Source organism: Centrocercus urophasianus, unplaced genomic scaffold (assembly GCF_019232065.1).
Source record: "Centrocercus urophasianus isolate 14NV4802_14NV808 unplaced genomic scaffold, USGS_Curo_1.0 seq_338, whole genome shotgun sequence".
Taxonomy (NCBI): Eukaryota; Metazoa; Chordata; class Aves; order Galliformes; family Phasianidae; genus Centrocercus; species Centrocercus urophasianus.
In genome coordinates this window covers 18,861-39,099 of record NW_024884909.1, presented here as the reverse complement: position 1 = coordinate 39,099, position 20,239 = coordinate 18,861, and the positions used below count along the sequence as shown (strand labels likewise).

General features: G+C 60.8%; 4 protein-coding genes across 7 annotated transcripts in view; 2 read left to right on the top strand and 2 right to left on the bottom strand.

The window, feature by feature from the left end:
- The first annotated feature begins 331 nt into the window (after positions 1-331).
- Positions 332-2,603, top strand: LOC122166633 (wiskott-Aldrich syndrome protein homolog 1-like). The gene is made up of 2 exons (XM_042830523.1): positions 332-451; positions 1,890-2,603. Exons 1-2 carry the CDS (start codon positions 332-334, stop codon positions 2,601-2,603), a joined length of 834 nt encoding a protein of 277 aa, XP_042686457.1.
- Positions 2,604-4,060: 1,457 nt separating this feature from the next.
- Positions 4,061-6,470, top strand: ALX3 (ALX homeobox 3). The gene is made up of 3 exons (XM_042830522.1): positions 4,061-4,306; positions 4,778-4,894; positions 6,153-6,470. Exons 1-3 carry the CDS (start codon positions 4,061-4,063, stop codon positions 6,468-6,470), a joined length of 681 nt encoding a protein of 226 aa, XP_042686456.1.
- Positions 6,471-7,237: 767 nt separating this feature from the next.
- On the bottom strand, positions 7,238-15,580 carry STRIP1 (striatin interacting protein 1). 2 transcript variants are annotated; one of them, XM_042830521.1, is made up of 21 exons: positions 15,485-15,580; positions 14,776-14,845; positions 14,427-14,501; positions 13,802-13,936; positions 13,398-13,518; positions 12,968-13,036; positions 12,643-12,749; positions 12,251-12,378; positions 11,659-11,841; positions 11,322-11,539; positions 10,864-10,929; positions 10,616-10,679; positions 10,391-10,462; positions 10,075-10,149; positions 9,761-9,858; positions 9,355-9,481; positions 9,161-9,261; positions 8,941-9,007; positions 8,561-8,665; positions 8,157-8,361; positions 7,238-7,885 (listed from the first exon to the last, which is right to left on the bottom strand). In XM_042830521.1, exons 1-21 carry the CDS (start codon positions 15,578-15,580, stop codon positions 7,638-7,640), a joined length of 2,430 nt encoding a protein of 809 aa, XP_042686455.1. In that variant the 3' UTR covers positions 7,238-7,637. The 2 variants fall into 2 exon arrangements, with proteins under 2 accessions (XP_042686455.1, XP_042686454.1); XM_042830520.1 differs by lacking the exon at positions 15,485-15,580 and adding an exon at positions 15,327-15,446.
- Positions 15,581-16,156: 576 nt separating this feature from the next.
- The window catches only part of AHCYL1 (adenosylhomocysteinase like 1), a 19,909-nt gene continuing 15,826 nt past the window's right edge, over positions 16,157-20,239 (bottom strand). For all 3 annotated transcript variants that reach the window (XM_042830517.1, XM_042830518.1, XM_042830519.1), the window contains exons 13-17: positions 20,049-20,147; positions 19,478-19,546; positions 18,354-18,432; positions 17,922-18,042; positions 16,157-17,837 (exon numbers count right to left, since the gene is read on the bottom strand). In XM_042830517.1, the coding sequence (XP_042686451.1) occupies positions 17,831-17,837; positions 17,922-18,042; positions 18,354-18,432; positions 19,478-19,546; positions 20,049-20,147 (375 nt within the window). In that variant the 3' untranslated portion in view covers positions 16,157-17,830. The remainder of the gene's footprint in view (positions 17,838-17,921; positions 18,043-18,353; positions 18,433-19,477; positions 19,547-20,048; positions 20,148-20,239) is intronic.

Here is a 20,239-nt window from a genome sequence, read left to right as displayed (position 1 = left end):
GCCCCGATCCCCGTGTGTCCGTCTGTCCGTCTGTCCTTCTGCAGCCCCAATGCTCCCATCCGTGTGTCGGCGAGCTGCTCCGTCCCTGTGCGCGGCCACAACGCGGCCCCGTGCAGCTGTATGCGATGGGGTTGGACTGAGGGGATTTCAGCACGGCGTTCAACGGGCAGAGGAAGGCAGAGGGGCTCCTCGGTGTTACGTGAGGGCTGTGAGGAGGGCTGAGCTCGGAAAGAAAGGAGTGGGATCCCACTGCTGCTCAGCGCTGCATTGCTGGGCTGCACAGACCCCAAATAAAGCAGATTGGGGGGAGAGGGAAGTGGAACCCGTTGCCATGCGGTGGGGATTGCTGAGCTTGGTGGCACTGCGCAGCGCCCACGGGTTTGAGCTGGGAGACAACATGGGGAACCAATGGGACACGGGCAGGGACATCCCATCCCCCCCCCCCCGGCCAGTGAGACTGAAACCGAAACCAGAACGTGGTGGCACAGCGAGCATCCCACATCCCAGCAGCAAAACCGGGAGGGGGGCACTGGAACCAATCCCCCTTCACAGCATTCGGTGACACGGAGTGACACAGCATTGCATAGGGGACAGCAGCGGGGCTCACAGCCCCTGCTCTGCAATCACTCACAGCGCACAGTGAGAAAGGACAGCTGGATGGGAGAGCCCAGCAGAAGAGGGAAAGTGTGGGGCAGCTGAGGGGGGAGAACGGGGGGTGGGTGCAGCAAAATGAGCTGCAGCCAAAGCACAGCCCTGCAGCCCCACAGCTCTGCAGCCCCACAGCTCTGCAGCCCCACAGCCCTGCTGTGCTTCCCTTCCTTTCCAGCTGAGTGCTTTCACCAGGAGCTGCTGTTGATCTCAGGCAGCAAAGCACACCCCAACTGCCCCGACCCTTCCAGTAAAGGCACCAGCATGCTGCAACGCTGCTGTTCTGCTGCTTACCACCCCCCAGGTCCTTCTGCACACGCTTTGCTGCTTTGATGCAGCTCACCCCCCACCCTTCAGCCCCGTCCCACGGCACAGAGCAGTGCCCCGAATCCACCGAAAGCTCTGTGCTGCCCAGATGGGAGAGCAGCAAATCGTGGCACAGAGCGTGGCTGCAGTGTGGGGACCCCCGGCCGTCTCTCTTTGGCTCTGATCAGCCCCACTGTGACTCTCAGCTTTCAAATCACCAAATCTGACCCCCATCCCATCCACGATCCCCATCAAAGCTGTGCCCCTTCAGACCCAAACAACCCGAGCGGCTCTGAAGCACCGAGGGCAGAGGGGTGAGAAGGGAGAGATGGACTCCGACGAGCTCCGGTTGCAGCAGGGATAGAGGAGCTCTGCCAGGCATGGAGATGCGAGTCTGGCAGCGCCGCATCATGGCATCAGCACCAAACTGATGCGCCCAGACCTCAGCCCCAGTGCTGGGGAAGGAAAGGCCGCAAACAGCAGCCTGGGGAGAGGAAGGGACACGGGAAGACGCAGGGAACAGGGAACGTTCCTCCCATCTCCGGGATGCAGAGGGCCTGGGGTCGAAGCTCTGCATCGAGGAAGGGCCCTGGGCGTTTTCCTGCTGCTCAGGGACTGCAGAGGGGAGGCCCAGAGCCCGCAGCCCCTGTCCTGGGAGGGATGGATTTCTGCTCCCGGCCGACCCCGCTCACCGGGGGGGCACTGAGGGCTGCGGTGGGAATGGGGGGCAGCGGAACAGAGGGTTAACGCTGCGGGTGGAAGGACGCACGTGACCGAGGCGGTGGAAGTGGGTTGGGGTGGGAGTGGGTGTGAGTGCGCGGGGGTGCTGGGCGAGCCCTCCCTTCCAACCCCATATTTCCCCCCCCCCCCCCCTCCTCCCCGGCCCCACACAAAATCCCGCTCCCTGCCGTCCCTTCGCTCCCTCCAACCTGCAGCATGGAGGCACGGGGCTGCTCTCCTTTCCCCCCGACCCGCCGGGCCCCCCCAGGACCTCCGCACACCTCCGGCCCCTTCGCAGCCGGCACACATGGGGACCCTCCCCGCCGACCTCCGGACAGGGCAGAGCCCCGCTGCCTGGGGGCCGCCGGCCCGGGCCCCCTCCTCCACGGGAGACCCTTCTACGGGGCTGCAGGTACCGGGGGAGGATTGGGGTGGCGGGGGGAGCCGAGGTCGCACCCAAAGGCTTTGCTTTCCCGATCCGCTCCTGCCCCTCGCCGCCCCGCTCTCTCCCTCCGCTCTGCGCTCCCTATCACAGACGCGGTCCCGCTGTCGCGACACGGAGATCGACCCGATGGGCTCCCGGCGATGCGAGAGGAGCGCAAAACGCGGCCGCGGATGGGAGCGGGGATCCGCCCGGTGCCCGGATCCGCCCCAGCGGGACTCTCCCCATCGTTTCTCGATCTCCCCGAGCGCTCCTCGCTCCTTCCATCCCCGATAACACCGTCGGAGGCCCCGAGGGCTCCGCTTTGCCCCGGCCCCGTCAGACCGCTAATAGACCGAACAGCGAGGCCGAGCGCGACAGGAACCCAACGGCACCGGGGGAGGGGAGCGCCGCTTACCGCTGCCTGCATCCTCCGTCCGGCCTCGGGAGCCCCGCAGCCCCGGCCCTCCGCTCCCGGTCCCCGCGGGCGCTGCTCTCCTCCCGGTGATGCTGCAGCTGTTCCGCAGCTGGGGGCAGAGCCGTGCGGGGCGGTGGGTTTGGGGTGTCCACGTTGTTCCTTTCTCCCCCCTCATCCCCTTCTTCTGAACCGTTCACGTTCCGCTGCACCCCGCTGTCCCGTTCCCTTCCTGCTCCTTTTAGGGCCCTTTATTTATCAGTTTCCATCGCAGCCCTTTCAGAAAAGGGCAAAACCCTCCAGAAAGGCCCAAAGCCGCCGCTCGGAGCTCATCGCTTTGTGCAGCCCACGGTTCTCCTTCATCCCCCTTTTCCCTCCTTCCCATGGCGCTGCGTTCAGGTTTTTGCCTTCACCCCTCTCCACGTCCCCTCATCGCCCACAGCAGCGGCACAGCGCTGCCCTCCAATTGCTCAGCCCTCCAGGAGCACAAAGCTGGGGATCCCGCAGCCCTTGGCTGTTTTTGGGGGGTACAGAGACCACTTGGAACCGAGGATAGGGGAGCAGCTCCCCCTCCTCCCCAGCCCCAGATGAGATTGGGCCGTTAATTCGAAGCAGCTGCCCCGCAGCTCGCGGCTGCGCGCCGTGACCCCCAAATTGCCTCAATTAGGACAAAATAATAATAATAATAGCCGTCATCATCATCATCCAAAGGGAAGGTCTGGAAAATGCCACCTTGGAGGTGGGGTCGGGGGCTCAGAACCTCGTGGGGATGTGCAGGGATGGGACACAGGGATGGGACACCAGGATGGCCCCCTCAGTAGCCCTGAGGGCTGGGCTGCACCCCACACAGGGGCTGAGACCCTCAGGGATTCCTAATCTCCACCTGCTGCCAGCCCAGGCTGTTGGGCTTGGTTCTACTGGGGAGGGGGAGACACAAAGGAATGCAGCTGGGGGGGGCTCCTCCATAGGCAGCAGAGCCCCCAGGTGAGCACAGCAGGGCTCCCCACACTGTCCCCCCCCTTCTCCCCCAGGTTCCCTCTGTGAGTTCTGCCCCTCGGGGTGAGCCACAGCACCCGGCCCCATCCTCATCTGCCCTCCCCTCCGTGGGATGAGCGCCTTTCAGTGGGGCTGGGATGGCAGTACTTGAGAACAGCAGGAGGGACTTGACCCCCAGAGCACAGCCTAGGGGGGGGCACAGCAGTGGGGAGGGGGGGAACCCCCATGTTCAGAGCTGTGGCTCCATCCTCAGAGCTGCACGGGGAGAAAGGGATTGCATTGGAAGCAACGAGGACAAGATTCGGGTTTGCAAATGGATTCCCGAGAGTCAGGGCTGCAGAGAGACGCCATGGCAGCCTCCGAGATGCTCACCAAGCGGGGGTCCTGCAGCTCCCCTCCCCTGCCCAGCCCCCCCGTACCCCCCCCATCCCACGGGGCGATGAGGAACCCCAACCTTCATCCCCCCACTGCAAGACCGGCGGCTCCGTGCTCCCCTAACGCCCCACCTCTCCCCTCCAGGCATCGAGAAAGGCTGCAAGGCCGAGTGCCACGCAATGCCTGCTGCCTGCCGCCCCTCGGCCAAAGCCCCACTGCTGGCATCCCCCCCCCTGGGCAGCCCCCTGCTGCCAGAGCCCCCTCCTCTGGGTAGGAGCAAGAGCAAGAAGCGGAGGAACAGGACGACCTTCAGCACCTTTCAGCTGGAGGAGCTGGAAAAGGTCTTCCAGAAGACTCATTACCCCGACGTGTTTGCCCGCGAGCAGCTGGCGCTGCGCACAGAGCTGACCGAGGCCAGGGTGCAGGTATGGGGCTGGAGGACCCGGGGGGAGGGATGCCTTCCTCTGCCTGAAGAGGGGGATGCTGAGATCCGAAAGGCGAACCCACCCCATTGCCAGGGGGTGTTCCGTGGCCTGGCCTCAGCTTTTCCTTTGTGCCATCCGAAGGGCAGCGAGAGAGACAAGATGTGGGGCAAGAGCCCAGCTCAGGGCATGGGAAAGCAGAGGGGCACGCGATGGGGAGGGCAGGAAAAGGAGGGAGGGCTTCATTCACCCCCATCCCATGTCCTCCTTTCTGGGGGAGGATCTGTCACGGTCCCAAGGCACAGAGGGGACGGGCAGGAGGGTGATCCCAACCCCGAGAGCCTCACCCTACACCAAAACCAAGCACAAGAGGAAGGGAACACAGGCCTGGCACCCGCCCTGCATGGGCTCTTCCTGCTGGGACGGGCGGGGGGGGGGGGTTCCCCATTCCTCAGCCCCCACCTCTGCCCCCAGGTCTGGTTCCAGAATCGAAGGGCCAAGTGGAGGAAACGGGAGCGCTATGGGAAAATCCAGGAGGTGAGAACCCCCCCGTTGCACCCCCCCTCACCGCGCTCCACCCCACGCCCTGCAGTCACAGCGCCCCCCAGCAAGGCAGTGGAGCACTTCACCTCCTCGCCTTGCTGCAAAACTGCCTTTTTTTCTTTTCCACCAAACACTAAAATGCATACCAAGAATCACAGAATCACAGAATCACAGAATCACCCGGGTTGGAAGGGACCTCAAGGATCATGTAGTTCCAACCCCCCTGCCTAGCAGGGCCACCAAACACACACATTCAGATCAGGTTGCCCAGGACCCTGTCCAACCTGGCCTTAAACACATCCAAGGACGGGGCATCCACAACCTCCCTGGGCAGCCCGTTCCAGGGCCTAACCACTCTCCTTGTATAGAACTTCCCCCTAACATCCAACCTAAATCTTCCCTCCTTCAACTTGGATCCATTTCCCCTAGTCCTGCTGTTGTCAGCCCTTTTGAAGAGTTTACTCCCCTCCTGGCTGTAGGTTCCCTTCAGGTATTGATAGGCTGCCATGAGGTCACCCCGCAGCCTTCTCTTCTCCAGGCTGAACAAGCCCAACTCCCTCAGCCTGTCCTCATAGGGGAGGTGCTCCAGCCCCCTGCTCATCTCAGTCGCCCTCCTCTGGACCCTTTCCAAAATCTCTCTGTCTTTCTTGTACTGAGGGCTCCACACCTGGACACAGGACTCCAGATGGGGCCTCACAAGAGCCGAGTAGAGAGGGACGATCACCTCCTTGTCCCTGCTGCCCACCCCTCTCCTGATGGAGCCCAGGATCCCATTTGCCTTTCGAGCTGCCACAGCGCACTGCTGGCTCATGTTCAGTCTCTCGTCCATCAGGACCCCCAGGTCCTTCTCTGCCGAGCTGCTCTCAAGGACCACTCCTCCCAGCCTGTACGGGTGCCTGGGGTTCTTCCGGCCCAAATGCAAAACCTTGCACTTTGCCGTGTTGAACCTCATTAGGTTCACCCGAGCCCAGCCCTCCAGCCTGTCGAGGTCCCTCAAGAACCTCAAACCAACCAGCTCTGTGCCCCCCCCCCCCTCTCCGCTGCTCTCTGACTGCTGTGTGGCACAGAGGCAGCAGCAGCAGCACCAGAACACGAGGCTGGGGGCTGCCAGGAGGGTCCCCGCACCACAAACCTCCCAGCTCAGTGCTGCCAGGAAGGAGATCAGGATCTGCTCCCCCACCCAACTGAAGGAAAGCAAAGACGGCCCTTGGTTGCAACCCTGTGGGCAGGAGGGGAGGCGATTCAGGATGCGGGGTGTGGATGATGATGCAGCACCCACTCTGGGGTCTTGGCTCCTTTCTTCCAGCTGCAGAACAACCTGTGGCCGAGCTCTGGCAGCCCTGCAGGGCCCTGCCTCGTGCCCCCCGACAGCGTGCCATCGCCGTGCGTGTCTCCGTATCCCCACACTCACAGCAACATCACCAGCTTCGTGGGCATCCCTGCCTCTCCCGGCCACCCCCCCGGCATCAACAGCCTCTACTCCCTGCACGGCCTCACCCCCCCGAGCCTCAGTGCCCCCCAGTTTGAGTCACAACCGTCGGAGAATGACTACAAACCTCCCACCCTGGTGACGCTGCGGATGAAAGCCAAGGAGCCGGGCAGCCTGCTGGGCTGGGCCACGTAACCCCTGCAAGGGACACAGCCCCCAAGGCAGCGTGGTGCATCCCTCCTGCATCCCAATATTGCTGCAGCCCGGCCCTCTGCATCAGGAAGGAGGGGGGGTGAGGGGAGCAGAGAGCAGCGCAGAGCAGCTGGGATCTGATGGAGGGCGCCGTTGGCTTTGCCCAGCATCTGCACCACGGAGGCGTGGGGAAATCACCCCCAAATCACATCTGCAGAGCACACAGCATCCCAGCACCCATCCTGAGCCCACGTCCTGGGGCAGGGCGGCTGTGTGGGGTGGGGGGAATGAGTGCTGGGAGAGGGGGATCGCCGGGGAGAGAGGAAAGGCTGAGGGCAGAGCCAGCCCACCTTGTCACAACGCCCACCCCAGGCTGAAGGAGCCCTCAGAGCTTCCCTGCACCCCACAGCAAAACATCAACCCCACTCTGCTGCATCCCGATGGCAGGCAGGGAAAGCGGGGAGCCCTCAGGGAAGGGCCCAGCCCTCACCACCAGCCCCATTTGGGTCAAAATAACACCCCAAACCCAACAGTTTCCGTGCAAAAGCCCCAAAAACCTCTCAGCAGCCCGAGGAAACCATGGGCACAGCCAGTGCCCCACAGGGAACGCAGCCCCATGGGGAGACCCACGCTGCTCCACAGCCCCCTCCCCCCCACAGAGATTTTGCTCCCTTACAAACAATAAAAGCACACTTTTAGGAACCTGGTTTCTGCCCCCGTGCTGCTGCCATGAGGCTGGAGGGACGCAGACAGAGGCGGGCCGCGCTCAGTTCAGGGCTATCACGAATATATATACGTATATATATTATATATGTACAGCTCATCCACCCCACCCAGCGGGGTGAGGGAACACTGCAGCCTCCAGCCCCACCACCACTGCACTCCCAGCCCCCCCTCCACTGCCCGGGGGGGGGGCACACAGCCTTCGTGTTCCTATCACAGCACCCAGCGACCCACAGCGGCACCAAAGGACCCTTCATTGCCCCACCGGCTTCTGTATGGGGTGAAGCACGGCACAGCCTGGAAGGAGGCAGAGGGGCTGGATGGAGTCCCAGATCCCAGCTGCACGAGGCCAGGCACCCACAGCCCCCCCCAGCACCCGAGGCTTTGCCCCCATAACCTCGAACCTCTCCCCACACAACCCCCAGCCGCATTCCCACGACGCCATCATCACTGCAGCAGCTCCTCCCAGGAGATGGGCCTGGAGAAGACCTCCCGCTCCAGCCACAGGTCGTAGTTGACCTGGAAATCCTCGGGCAGCTCCACTCGCTGGCCCAGCACGCTCTGCAGGCAGTTGTCCACAGGCAGAAAGTCGGGGTTGCTGTGAGCCCGGTCGTAGCGACGCGAGTTGAAGCGCTCGATGCTGGCACGCAGGGCGCATTCCTCTGCCTGGAAGTCCCACGGTCGGGCATCCAGGTCTGCGAGGAGAGAAGAGGGCGTCAGAGGACAGCTGGGGCTCTTTCGGCCATCAAATCCCCCACGGTGAGACCTGGCAAGGCCCCACGAAGCAGCACGAGGAGGCGCAGGGCCAGCAGTCACCATCAGCTCCAACACCAGCAGCGCCAGCACCACACATCTCCCACCAGCAGCCCAGATCTGGGGCTGCACCGGCCCTGAGCAGCAGCAGAGCAGCTCTGGCACGAGGACAGCAGGTGACAGGGCACTCTGTGGTGGCTGCAGAGCACGTACCGTTGCCATAAGCCCAGTCGTCATTCAGGCGGTGCCGCACTTTCTGGTAGATGGCAGACATGGTTTTCATGTTGCTCTTCCTCCACTGCCGACCCAGGTATTTGGTCTGCACTTTGAGCAGCTTCAGCACGTAGAGCTGCATCATGGCCTGCTTCACCTTCAGTGCCCGCTTCAGGATGGGGGCTGACTTGAACACCACCAGCATCTGTGGGGACAGCCGGGGGTGGGGGGGTGACACGGCCGAGATGGATGCAGGGCACCCTGCTGCACAGTGCCAGCCCCCTCCAGCACACAGACCTTGCTGTGCAGCATGCACACTCCTCCTTCCTCCCCCCCAGTGCTCTCCCACCCCACAGTGAGGCCTGGGTGCAGTGCAAAGCCCCAGCCCGGCCCCCAGCCCTCACCATAGTGCGGGAGTGCTTCCACTTGGTCAGCTTGTTGAGGATGCGCAGCAGGTTGATGCAGGAGAACAGATTCCTCCAGCAGAACTGGTTGTTGTCTCCTGCCTCCTGCAGGAGAGGAGAGGCAGAAGCAAGTCGTGAGAGTGGGGGCGCTGAGATGATAAGCTGTGCTGCTCCCAAAACCCCTGCCTCCCAAGCAGCACCGCACAGCACGCAGCCAGGAGACACCCCAAAACCCAAGGGCACCCACAGAACACCCAGCGACACCGGGGACCGAGCAGCGCTGAGGCTGCCAGGAAGGCTGCTGGAGCCCTGCTGCCTCCCCACGTCCCCAGGAAAGCACTGCAGGGTGCTGGGAGCCTGCAGAGAAGGGAGCAGCATACCAGGCTCTCTGCTGTCAGCTCCGGCAGCTCGTGCACCACGCAGTACGGGTAATCCAGGACGGAAATGCTGGAGAGAGGAGAGGGGTGTCACGCTGCTCCCACAGAGCCCAGCGCAGTCCCACGTCTGGGTCTGCCTGCAGCCGAGTCACAGCTGGGGCTGGGGGGGATTGTAGAGGGAGAAAAGCAAGCAGGAAGCCTCTCCCCACATCCCCTCCCCAACCTGTTCTTGGCAGTGATGTAGGACATGATGTTCTGGTTGAAGAACTTCAGGATGAGCGGGATGCAGTTGGCGAAGACCAGATGCTGGGCCATGTACTCAAACTGGGGGGAAAAGCCACGTGGGTGGGTGAATGCGGACCCATCTCCTGGGTGCTGCCCACCCCCAAAGATTGGCCAGAGCCTGGCCCAGCTCACCTGGTAGATGTGATTCAGTTTGAAGTGCTTGAGCAGGAGGAGCAACACGGCAGAGATGGCTTTGACGATGATCTCCTTGTGCCGATTGACATCCACCCCCAGCTTCATGCTCTGCAGCACCGTGGTCCTGGGGCACACAGAGAGATGCTTGGCCTGGGGCAGTGCCTGTACCCTTCCAGCCTCACCCTGGAAGCATCTGCAGGCATTTCTGCTGTTCCCTGGGCTACCAGCAGGCACCTGCAGTCAGTTCCTACAGCAGTGCACACTTCCCAGCTCACCACCAAGTTGAAGATGGTCACACCACCCAAGAAACCTTAGCACAGAGCCAGCCTACACCAGCCAGCCCGGCTCCATCCAGCTTCCCCTTCCATTCCTATCAGCACCAACAGCTTCTTCTGTCACTCACGGCATCTCCTCCGGCAAGACATCGGCCAGGATGTTGATGGAGTCCGTTTTGGCTTTGGAAGTGGGGGCTGCAGCAAGGAGGATCTTCAGCAGAGCAATCTGGAGGAAAGGGAGAGATGGAAAATTGGACAGGGGAAACCAGCCACAGGCCGCTCTCCCCAGCAAAGGATGGTGGAAGTGAGGTATTTGTTGGGAGGGAAGAAAATCTGAGCGTGGTTGAAAAGGGGCAGAGCAGCAGGGGGAGACCTCAGGGTGAGGCACCCCCAGATCAGCTTCAGGAGGATGGAGCAGAGCCCAGGGGACCGCAGTGCTCACCATGTACTGCGGGAGGCTCGGCAGGAGGCCCTGGTACAGGATCTCAGCGGGGACTTGCTCCACTTCTTCTTCCCCCTGGTGGCAGAAGAGAGCAGCGAACCTCATCCCGAGAGCAAACAGCAGCTGGTTCAGCCCCAGGCACTGTGAGGATACCTCCGGCCCCGGCCCAATGCCCCCTCTCACACCCAGCCCTCTCTTCCTGAGGAACCCATTCCCCCTTCCCCAGTGAGCTGCAGAGCAAGCCCAGGTCTCCCAGCAGCCAAAGCATCCCCAGCTCCGCGTGGGAGCTCCATCCTGCCCCCATCTGCACACTCACCCCAGAGAGTGGGGAGCGCAGGTACTCGTCCTCCATGTGCACCTGCACCTCTGCGATCGATGTGTACTTGTGCTGCACACAGGGAGAAGGGGGGGATTCACACCACGGGCCCCCACTAATGCCACACAGCACAGCTTGGGGCCGCCTCCGTTATTCCTGCTGCGGTGGTGACCCAGCACTGACAGACAGGGAGGCACAGGAGGAGGAACTCAGCAGCAGACTCACCTGCTTCAGGGTTCGGATGCTCTCGTGGATGGGCCTGGGCAACCCCACCACGGTGTTGGTGTCACTGGAGAGAAGGGAAAAAGTTGGGCTGCGTGCAGACAGCAGCAAACCTGAGTGCTCCCAAGGGCAGGTCAGAGACCAGCGCTCAGAGGAGAAGTGTGACAGCCCCCAAAGCAGCAGCTTCTGCTGCAGCCCCCTCCCCAACTCCCCCAAAACGAGCTGCCCAGCCTGGCTTTGCAGGAGCCCACCTGCCCAGAGTGTAGCCAATGAACTTGCTGCGACTGGACTCCAGGAACATCTCAATGTCCTTTTCTCTGCAGCAAAAAGACAAGAGGAAAAACAACATCTTCCTATCAGCCTTGCCCAGAGAGGCTGTGAAGACTCCTTTCTCCTTCAAAAGCCATTTGGACGTGGTCCTGGGCTCTGTGTCCCTGCCTGGAGCAGGGGTTGGGCCACTGAACTCCTGAGGCCACTTCCAACATCAACCATTCTGTGATACAGCCCAATCCCCAGGCAGGGGGCACAAGGATAACCCTGCAGCCAGGCAGAGAGATGGCGTTGAGCCCACCTTGACAACAGAACAGCCACCAAAGCCACCAGCAGACCAACCCCCCACCTCCACCACCTTCCCAACACCTCAGCTTCTGCACAGTACGCTCTTAAAGACTCTGCTTTTCTCTCCCTGCAGCTCAGCCTCCGGACTCACCGGACTTTGGGAGCCCAGGGCAGCCCCTTGGGGCAGGTGATGCGGTCGCTGGGGGGATGCTGGGTGGGTGGAGGCATCACCTCATCACGTTCAAGGGGGAAGGTCTCTCCCTCCAAGCTGTTGTCGTCATCATTTTCTTCCTCTTCCTCACGGGAGTCGTCAGCTTTGTACGGGTCCCTCTCGTTAAAGGCATCCAGGTTATCCTGCTTAATCAGGGCCTGGAGAGAGCAGGGCAGGAAGGTGGGTTCTGTTCCATGCAGATGAATACCCCAGGTACAGGCTGCTCCAAGATGACATCCTGAGCCCATCTGGGCCCTGTCCCCAGCTCTGCCCTCACCTTGTGCTCCCGCCGGCCTCGCTTCTGCTGCTGCTCAATCAGGTCAGACGCTGACGCTGGTGGGGACGCAGCTCTCATGTTGCGGATGACTTTAATGCTGTCCTCTGGGAGTGGTGGGAGGCCCAGGACCTCCCTCTTCTCTGCCTTCATGCTCTGGAGCTCCTCAAAGCCCCCCAGGGTGCACTGCAAGGGACACAAGGGCACCGTGAAGGTGGGAATCCTCTGCACGTGGCACTACAGGACTCTGCCCCCAGTCCTCTCTCTGTGAGTCCCAAATGCTTTCCCATGGTGTGAAACAAGATCTGTCCGTCCCCATGTCCCTGTCAGGCATCTGCCAATGAGGCGTCTGGATCTTCTCCTTTGGACCCCAACTGGGGAATTTACTCTGGTCCACCCTTGGAAGCCAGTTCCAGAGACCAATACATGATGCTCCGCTACAGGGTGAAATCTGGGAAGTTTCTGTTCACACACAGATAGATGCCATGAATTTGAGAGCGGAGCAATGACAGGCAGCTGTGAGTGGGCAGGATTTCCTCTGCTAAAGGTAGAACTGCAAGACACGCACCGGCCCAGCCCACGTCCTCTCCCTTACCAGCACAGTCTTCCAGAGCAAAAGCAGCACCTTCTTCATGGGGAAGTGTGGAGCGTGGCCACTGCAGAATTTGGTCACCATCCCAAAGAGCATGACAGAAAAGGGCTCGTTGTTGTACAGAGGGGCTCCTGGAACCAAACAGCAGGGAGAGCCAGTCCTCACCCCGCTGCACATCAGACAGTGGCTCCCACAGCCCCACCAGGCTCTCACCCCCACCTCTGAGGTCTTCATCTCACCCCAGGCAGTTCCCTGCTCCCTGCCCTCACCTGCTCCAATGTTCAGCGCTAACAGAAATCAACCCTGAGCTGCCACCCCTGCTACCCGAGGCCCAGAGCCAAAACCCACCTCCCCCACTTCCTCTTCAGCCCTGGGAACCTCCATCCCACCCTCACCCAGCTCTGCTCGGAAGGTCTGGCGCATGCTCTTCCACTCAGCCTTGTCACCCTCAGCCTCCTGCCGGACCGTCTCCACGATCAGATACATGATGTTCAGCAGCACCCTGCCCACAAAAGAAGATCGGGCTGAAAACCAGAGCTCTGGGATGAGCTACAGTGCAATGCTCTGGGGGAAGGTTTGGTCTGCCACAACCACAGCCCGCCTCCTTCACAGAGGGGAACTGGGCCTTGTGCACTGGGGGAAAAAGCGAGCTGACAAACTCTTGTCTCCCCTCTCCTCAATCCCTGACAGCATCTCCTCCTGCAGAGCCCTGCTCCATACCTCAGGTCCGTGCTGTCAGCCAGGGAGATCGCAGGCTTCCTCACCGCACTGCTGCAAGCCGCGCTGTTACTGCCGAGAGAAAACAGCTTCACTGGAGCTCCTGAGGCATTTTAACTCTGCCACCAGCAATGCACGTGTCAGAATCAAAGCCTGGAGTAAACACCACTGCAACAAGTCCCCCGTCAACCAGAGGGGGAACGCAGCTGTTTCATTTGCTGCCAGGCAGCACAGCTCTTGAAGAGCTGCTGCATGGATCTTGCGTGCCACCCGTATCCACCCACAGCAATGCAAGACATTCGAGTGGCTGCTGGAATCAGAACGGGAACAGAGCAGAAACGAGGCAGGGGACACAGCTGCCACCAACTGGAAGAATCTTTGCCCAGAGCAGAGCTTCAGAGCAGCTCCTGAAGCAGCTGCTCCCACCACTCACTCAATCTCCATGTTCAGCAGCTCCACCAGCGCGTTGAACGTCCCCACTTCCAGCAGCAGGAAGATGTTGTACCTCATCCAGGCCTGCACTTCAGCCTCGGAGCCACACTCCCCAAATGTGCCTGCAACGACACCCTGAGTGGATCCCAAAGCCCTCCTGCGCAGCCAGCACGCTTTGCACAGGGACAGAAAATGACAGCTTGGATGCTAAGGCAGGAGGTCAGATGCAAAGGACAGAACTGCCCTCGTGCTGGCAGCGAAGCCCCAGTCTGTCCATTGCAGACTGCTCAGTTCTGAACAAACTCAGTTCCTCTGACAACTAGTTTAGCTACAAGGTGAAACGCAAGATTCGTCACCCACGTTTAGCAGCAAGGCAAAGGCCTCCAGCCCAACATCACGACGTACCTTGGGCAACATAGAGGATTGCTCGGGCAACCCTCAGCCTCTTCTCTCGTGCTGTCACCTCCAGCCCGTCCAGCAGCCGCATGGCGTGAGTGCGGTGCTGCTTCTTGTCCAGCTCTGTCCACTTCTTGTCCCGCACTGCAAAGCCAAAGCAGCGGGGCTGAAGGCATGCAGCCCCTCTGCCCGTGTTCTGGGTACAAACATCGCATGAAAAGCTCAGAAGGATTTGATATGATGGAACACAGGGCTGCTCCAGCAAGAAAGGACGTCCTGAGAACAGCAGGTAGGCACGTGGGATCGGGGCAGAAGGGCTGCATGCTGCCTCTCATCACACAACCAGACAAATCCCAGCTAGCCAGACCGGTGCTGGCAGCTGATGGGAAATGAGTTGGATGCTCTTGCTGCTGCCAGCGCGTTCCAGCACAGCCATGGAAGCTCTCAGTCACTAACACAGCAAACGCTGAGCACTCTGGACGTAGCAAACTGCACTCCAGGGCCAGCCCACGTACATAAGGAGACCTCCAACACAAACCAACACCACCGCTGCCTTCACAATCTGACGCAGCATCAGCACATCCAGCCCTGTGGGTGCCCCAGGAGACCCCCAGCTCCAAGGGAAGGGTCTCACCGTGGATCCTGAAGTCCTCCTCAAAGCACTTGCGGTTGAGCAGGAACTCCGGGCCCTCCGTGTAGCTGTACAGCTCTGCCAAAAGAACGCAGAGGAGAATCACCGCACTGCCAGGTAATGCTGCGACCCGCAGAGCTTAACTGCTGCTCAACGCCAGACGAGGGGAATGCAAAAAGTACGGCCAGCACACGGCAAAGAAACGCTCGCTATACAGCGCTGCACCTCTTCTAACATGAACGAGGTATTTAAAGACAACACAGCGACACTGGAGGCAACAGAACTCCTTCAGTCATCACCAGGGAAAAGGAATCACGGCTGTTGAATTGATCCGTGAGGAGCGGCCTCTTACCAGACAGCTCTGCTGCCCACTTGTCGGTGTCTGCATACTCAAACTCCAGGTCTGGGGACTCCGAGAAGCCCTGAGAGCAGAAAATTCAGCTCAATTACAGCTCGTTTCCCAAGGAAACCCCGACTCTCGGCCGTCCGCCCGGTCCTCCCTTTAGGAATCCAAACATTCACCCGCAGCACCGCCGGCGTTACCAAGGCAACCGCCGGAGCCGCATTGGGCTGCAGGCACCGCCCCCGGGAGCCCCGGAACGGCGCAAGGGGGGATGGAGGGCGGGAGCCGCGGGGAGCGGGGCGCTGCGGGCCAGACGGGGGCACAGCGCGGCCCGGCCAACCCCGACCGCGGCTCCCCAGGACAGAACGGAACGGATCGCTACGGAACCGGGCCAGGCGTGGCGCGGCTCAGCGCGGGGCGCACCGGACCGAGCGGAACCGGAACCGGAACCGACCCGCGCGGGACCGGAACCGGTCCGGCTTACGCTCCGCCCCTCCCGGGAAGGCCTCCGCCCGCCCCCCCGCGGAGCCGGGCCCGGTTTTGGCGTTGGCGGCGCTGACCTCGGAGTCTTTCCGCGGAGGACGGCCCAAATCGCGGCCCTTCCCGGGAGGCGCCGCCCCGCCTCGGGCCTTGTTGTTGGCCGGGAGCGGCCCCGCGCCGCCGCCGCCGCCCGGCTCCATGTCTCCGCCGCGCACGCCGAGCTCTCGCGAGGACTCACCCCTCCTTCTCGCGGGAGCGGCAGGGAGAGCCGGGGCAGCGCCGCCGCCATGTTGGGAGTGGCGCCGAGCTCCGGCCGCTCTCCTGCCTGCGCCATGGCTCCTCCCGCCGGACCCACCGTTCCGCCGCGGCGGCCGCGTCACCGCCCAGCGCCGCCCGCCCCCGGCGGCCACGTCCGGCGCGGCGCCCGACCGGTGGTTAAGCTCCGCCCCCCCCGCCGCCATGATAGGTGCGGCGCGGCGCTGAGCCATGCTGAGAGAGGCACTTCCGGCCTCGCGCGCCGCGGCTGCTGGGGGCCGCCATGGTGGGAGTGGCAGAAAGGAGGGGAGAGGTGGGAGCAAAGCTCCAAAGAAAGGGGCTCGGAGCCCAAAACGAGGGGCTGGAGTGACATGACGTGGCCCTGGAACACGTGAGCCCTCAAACCAAGGGGCTGGGAGGAGCTCAGACCGCAGGTAGGGGGAGCTGGCAGGGAGCAGATCCCAACACAGGGGCCCAGCGGAGCACATAAGCCAGACCCAGAGGGGAACAAACCCCAACTCTGAATGTACGAGGATCCAACCCCAACTGCAGGGCGTGGAGGAGCTGGGGCAGGGGGGGCTGGCAGGGCCCAAACAGCCCCCCGAGGTGCCCCAAACCCCCCAAGGGCTGCAACCACTCACCCACAGCAAAAGCGTTCTGTTTTTCCTAATAGTTTTCATTAGACTTTAATGATTTATTGCTCATCTGCAAGGATTAATATTGCATTCATTAAAAATCATTCATATACAAAATAAACCTCTCTCCCTCCCAGCCCGACGCTGCCGCCACCCCTGGACATGGCTTAGATGGAGCTGCAGCCCTCAGCCTGGGTGCTGCAACCCACCCGGGGTGGGAAAGGCTCCCAGCCCACGGCCCCCAGGAGGGCTGAGGGATGGCAGAGGGGCCACACGTGTCAGGCAAGCGCTCCCCAAGAGGGACAGAGAAGGAGCAGAGGGCACAGGAGGGTGAGCCGAGCTGCGCCATCCCTCCTCACATCATCCTCCAGCCCCCAGCGAGGGAAAAGCAGCGTTGCAGCCATGCCCAGAGCCACAGGAGCATCTCCCAGCCCTGGGATGGGTGGCTGCAGGCAGCCGAGCAGCTCTCTGGGGGCACCACGTGCCCGTTTATCTCTAACGGGTGATGTGGTGGGGGAACAAGCGAATCCCTCCCTGCTCCGGCCTTTGCTGGGGAAAGAAAAAGGCATTGGGAGAGGGAAAAAAGCCAGGAGGAGCCTCACTGGGTTGCAAGGGCTTTCCCCCAACCCGTGACAAGCTGCAAGAGATGGAGAAGAGAAATACTTGTCACCAGAGAGGATGGGGAAGGGAAGAAGGAGGCGATGAGAGTGGCTGGAACACTGCGGGATGCTGCTGAGGAAGCTCAGCTCGGGGGCGAGCAGCGAGGGGAGCCCAGGGTGCAGGGGCCCACTGGGGCACGGGGAAGGCTCAGTCTGTGCATCCGCCTTGGAAAGAAAGTGAAATGCCCTCCAGAAAAATGCAGACACTCTTAACAGCACCCGCCGTGTCCTGCTGGGAGATGGGGCTGATTGGATAGAGCCCAAACTCCACGGCCGGACACATCGCCCCTCTTTAAGGAGCAAAACCAAAAGGAAAAAGAGGAAAAGAAAGAAAGAAACAAAGATATGTTTTCAACTCAAATTAAGGTGCAGTTTGGCTAGAAAACAAAACAAAACAAAAAACAACTAAGAGAGATGAGGATGATGCTGGGTTAAGTGACCCCCATCCGAATTCAGATTAGCACCCTGAAACAGTGAGCTCCCCAGAGCCGGCCAGCAACCGAACGGGGGACGTCGGCCAGGTGGGACGGTCACCTATTCGCGAGGTGGCCAGCAGGTGCCACTCTGCTCCCGAGCAGAGCGAGGAGCATTGAACTAGCAGCTAAAACTGGGCTCTTTAAGGCAATTTAGAAGTTGCAGATAATCCACACAAAGAAAGAAAACGTTAAGGTAATTGAAGAGCATCTCCGGGTCTGCAGATAATCTCGGAGAAGGTTAAAAAAAAAACAAAGACAAATTGCCCTTCACACAGCAGGAGAGCGAATCAGGCTGGGAGCCACCAGCGGCCTCAGCCACATGGAAGCAGGGAGATCCCAGGCTCTGTGCTGAGACCACAGAGATGCGACCACATAGGAGGGTGAAAATGAGAAGGAAAAAACAGAAGCGACCTTAAAATCACACCGGTCAATGTAAAAACAGGGTTCCTTGTTGGTTAAAAGAAGAAAAAAAAAAAAAATGAACCAAAATGAAATGATCTTTAAAAATAATCTCCCTAATGTTGCCTTGTGTGGTCTGGTCCTTCATAGGTATGGTCCGTCAGTATCTGGAAGAGAAGGGATGGGACAGTGAGGCTGAGGGACGCAGCTCCCACCTGCACAAGAGTGACTGAGCCTCCAAAGGCGCCGACCTGTAGTAGTTGGGTTTGAAAGGCCCGTTTTTGTTGAGTCCCAGGTATTTCGCCTGATCGTCCGTCAGCTCCGTCAGGTGGGCGTCGAAGGAAGGCAGGTGCAAGCTGGCAACGTATTCATCTGGGGAACAGCAGAGGGAAGGGGACTCAGCACACAGCAGGAGGGGGGGGCCTGAGAGGCTGTCCTGGCCCTCTGCACCTGATGGAGCCCTGCGACCCAAAAGGTGGATGGAAACCCTGCAGGGTGAGGGACGCCCGCAGCACTGCAGAACGGAAAGACCTGCGGGCGTTTTGGGGTCACCCTCCCCAAACTCATCCCCTCCCATCGGAGGTTTTGTTCAGCCCACCTCACGCTTCGTCCTTACATCCAAAACCTCTGCCCCGTATCAACCAGTGCAAGAAGCAGCTCGGAGAGGCAGCTCCTTCACTCACCCATCTTCTTGGGCAGCAGGTACACGTCCTGTTTGTAGCGGCCCTCGGGAGCGTTGTACAGCTCAATCAGAGCCAGAGCCTGCAGACATCACAGCAGGGTGAGGGACAGCCGGGACACACAGCACAAAGCTCCCGCGGATGGAGGTAAGGATTTGGAAGCCCAAGAGAGGGGTGAGCACTTCCCAAATGCCCCCAAGGATGCACTTCCAGCCCTTTCCACCTCTCAGGAGCCTGCTGGCACAGGGGAGGACTGCAGGGGTTGGAGATGAGTCGTCAGCTGCCCTGGTGGCAGCACTGGGGAAAACCACAGAGTGAGAGTGAAGGAAAGGGGAGCAGCTCTAATTCTAAGCCCGAAATGTGAGGCTGCTGCACCACGTGGGAACGGACTGCTTGCTCTGAGCTGGCAGCAGAGCTCCAAAACCCACAGCCTCTCCCTCAGCAGGAATAAAACTGCATCTCCCCCAAGCGCCAGCTCAGACAGCTGAGAGCCAGATCCGAAACACAGCTCCCATCCCTATCAGTCTGCACAGCGAGGAAAAGAAAACCTCCCCCCCCCCCAACCAACGTGGGCGCCCTCCCCTCCTTCACAGAGGTGGGCTCAGCCCTGCAGTTTCCTCCCACCCATGGCACTGCAGCCAATGCTGAGCACACATCGCACGGCTCGGCCAGATTTAATCATCTTTTTTCTTTGAAAAGGTGGAGTCGGGGCAAACAGAGCAGGGCTCAGCCGTGTCCGCCCAGCTGAGGCAGTGCTGATGCTCAAAAGCAGTTTAACCACTGACTCCCAGCTCCCCAAAACTCACTCTTGTTGTTGTGACTTGGAAATCAGTCGTCTCAAGATGGAACAAGGCCTGGCTTTGAAGTAAGCTTAAACCTGCGCTCAGGAAGCTCTCTGCTTGCTTACTGCACAGCAGGAACTGTCAGAGCAAAGCCAGGCTCATTTAAAAGCTCCCTCCCAACTTCACACCATCGTTAACCACAGCCCAGCCAAGAGGTGGCGGCTCCGTCTGGCGCCAGCGATCCCAAGCATCCAACTGTGTGTTCCCTGCTTCTTCCAAAACATCCCCACCCCAAAGCTTGTGCAAGACCCTGCAGCATCCCAACCCCCCCCCCAGGCTACGGACCTGAGTGGTGGCTGTGATAGAGAGGACGAAAGTGGGAACCGTGGAGCAGCTCAGGTTGAGAAGACGGCCCTAAAGACAGCAGGAGAGGGGTGCTGAGAGCTGAGCGTGTGGAACAAATCGAATCTGGAGACAGGACTCACCTCTGTCTCTCTGTCCCTCCCGGGGGCTGGGGACAACCACAGGGCAGTGATTCAAGAGCTATCCACAGGACCAGAGCGTCCACACTCTGCCTTAGCTTAGTTTCCACCCCACCCCTCAGCTTTGGGGAATGGAGATTCTGTGGTTGCTAGGAACTGGGAGTCTCTCCTGCTGCTCCAGGAGTGGGAAGAGGAGACAACCAACCCCCCGTTTGCCAGGTGGGAAACCCTGTAAAAGCAAGATGCACAGGGTGTTTGGCTGACAGGGGTGGCACCTCTGTGGCTGCACGTGGGACGTGACACCTCCTCTGCCTCAAGGATAATAATAATAAAAAGCCATCGAGAAACCCCTTTGCTGAGCTCTCCCAGGGGCACCTCCCTTTCCAATTCTGACCCTGAGAGATTTCCTGGTGGACGCACAGCTCCCAGCACACCTCAGCCAGCAGCACCACCCGCTTCCCATCCGGCCAGATGACGTGGTCCACTTGGGATCGGACCCGCTCCCAGGTCAGCTCGGGGGTCCGGAGGCTGGTCTGCAGGCAGGATGGAGAGGCTGGAATCACCAAGGGGCGACCACAGGGCAGCAGGGGCAGCAGGGGCAGCAGGGGCAGCAGGGGCAGCAGGG

What these genes read in the sequence shown, in the direction of transcription:
- ALX3 (XM_042830522.1), top strand. Translation starts at nt 4,061, where the DNA reads ATGCCTGCTGCCTGCCGCCCCTCGGCCAAAGCCCCACTGCTGGCATCC. An exon ending in TGACCGAGGCCAGGGTGCAG is followed by an intron (nt 4,307 to 4,777) that starts GTATGGGGCTGG and finishes CTCTGCCCCCAG; the next exon opens with GTCTGGTTCCAGAATCGAAG. An exon ending in GCTCCACCCCACGCCCTGCA is followed by an intron (nt 4,895 to 6,152) that starts GTCACAGCGCCC and finishes CCTTTCTTCCAG; the next exon opens with CTGCAGAACAACCTGTGGCC.
- STRIP1 (XM_042830520.1), bottom strand. Translation starts at nt 15,446, where the DNA reads ATGGAGCCGGGCGGCGGCGGCGGCGCGGGGCCGCTCCCGGCCAACAAC. An exon ending in CTCCGCGGAAAGACTCCGAG is followed by an intron (nt 14,846 to 15,326) that starts GTCAGCGCCGCC and finishes TTCTGCTCTCAG; the next exon opens with GGCTTCTCGGAGTCCCCAGA. An exon ending in TACATCACTGCCAAGAACAG is followed by an intron (nt 9,008 to 9,160) that starts GTTGGGGAGGGG and finishes TCCTCTCTCCAG; the next exon opens with CATTTCCGTCCTGGATTACC.
- LOC122166633 (XM_042830523.1), top strand. Translation starts at nt 332, where the DNA reads ATGCGGTGGGGATTGCTGAGCTTGGTGGCACTGCGCAGCGCCCACGGG. An exon ending in CATCCCCCCCCCCCCGGCCA is followed by an intron (nt 452 to 1,889) that starts GTGAGACTGAAA and finishes TCCAACCTGCAG; the next exon opens with CATGGAGGCACGGGGCTGCT.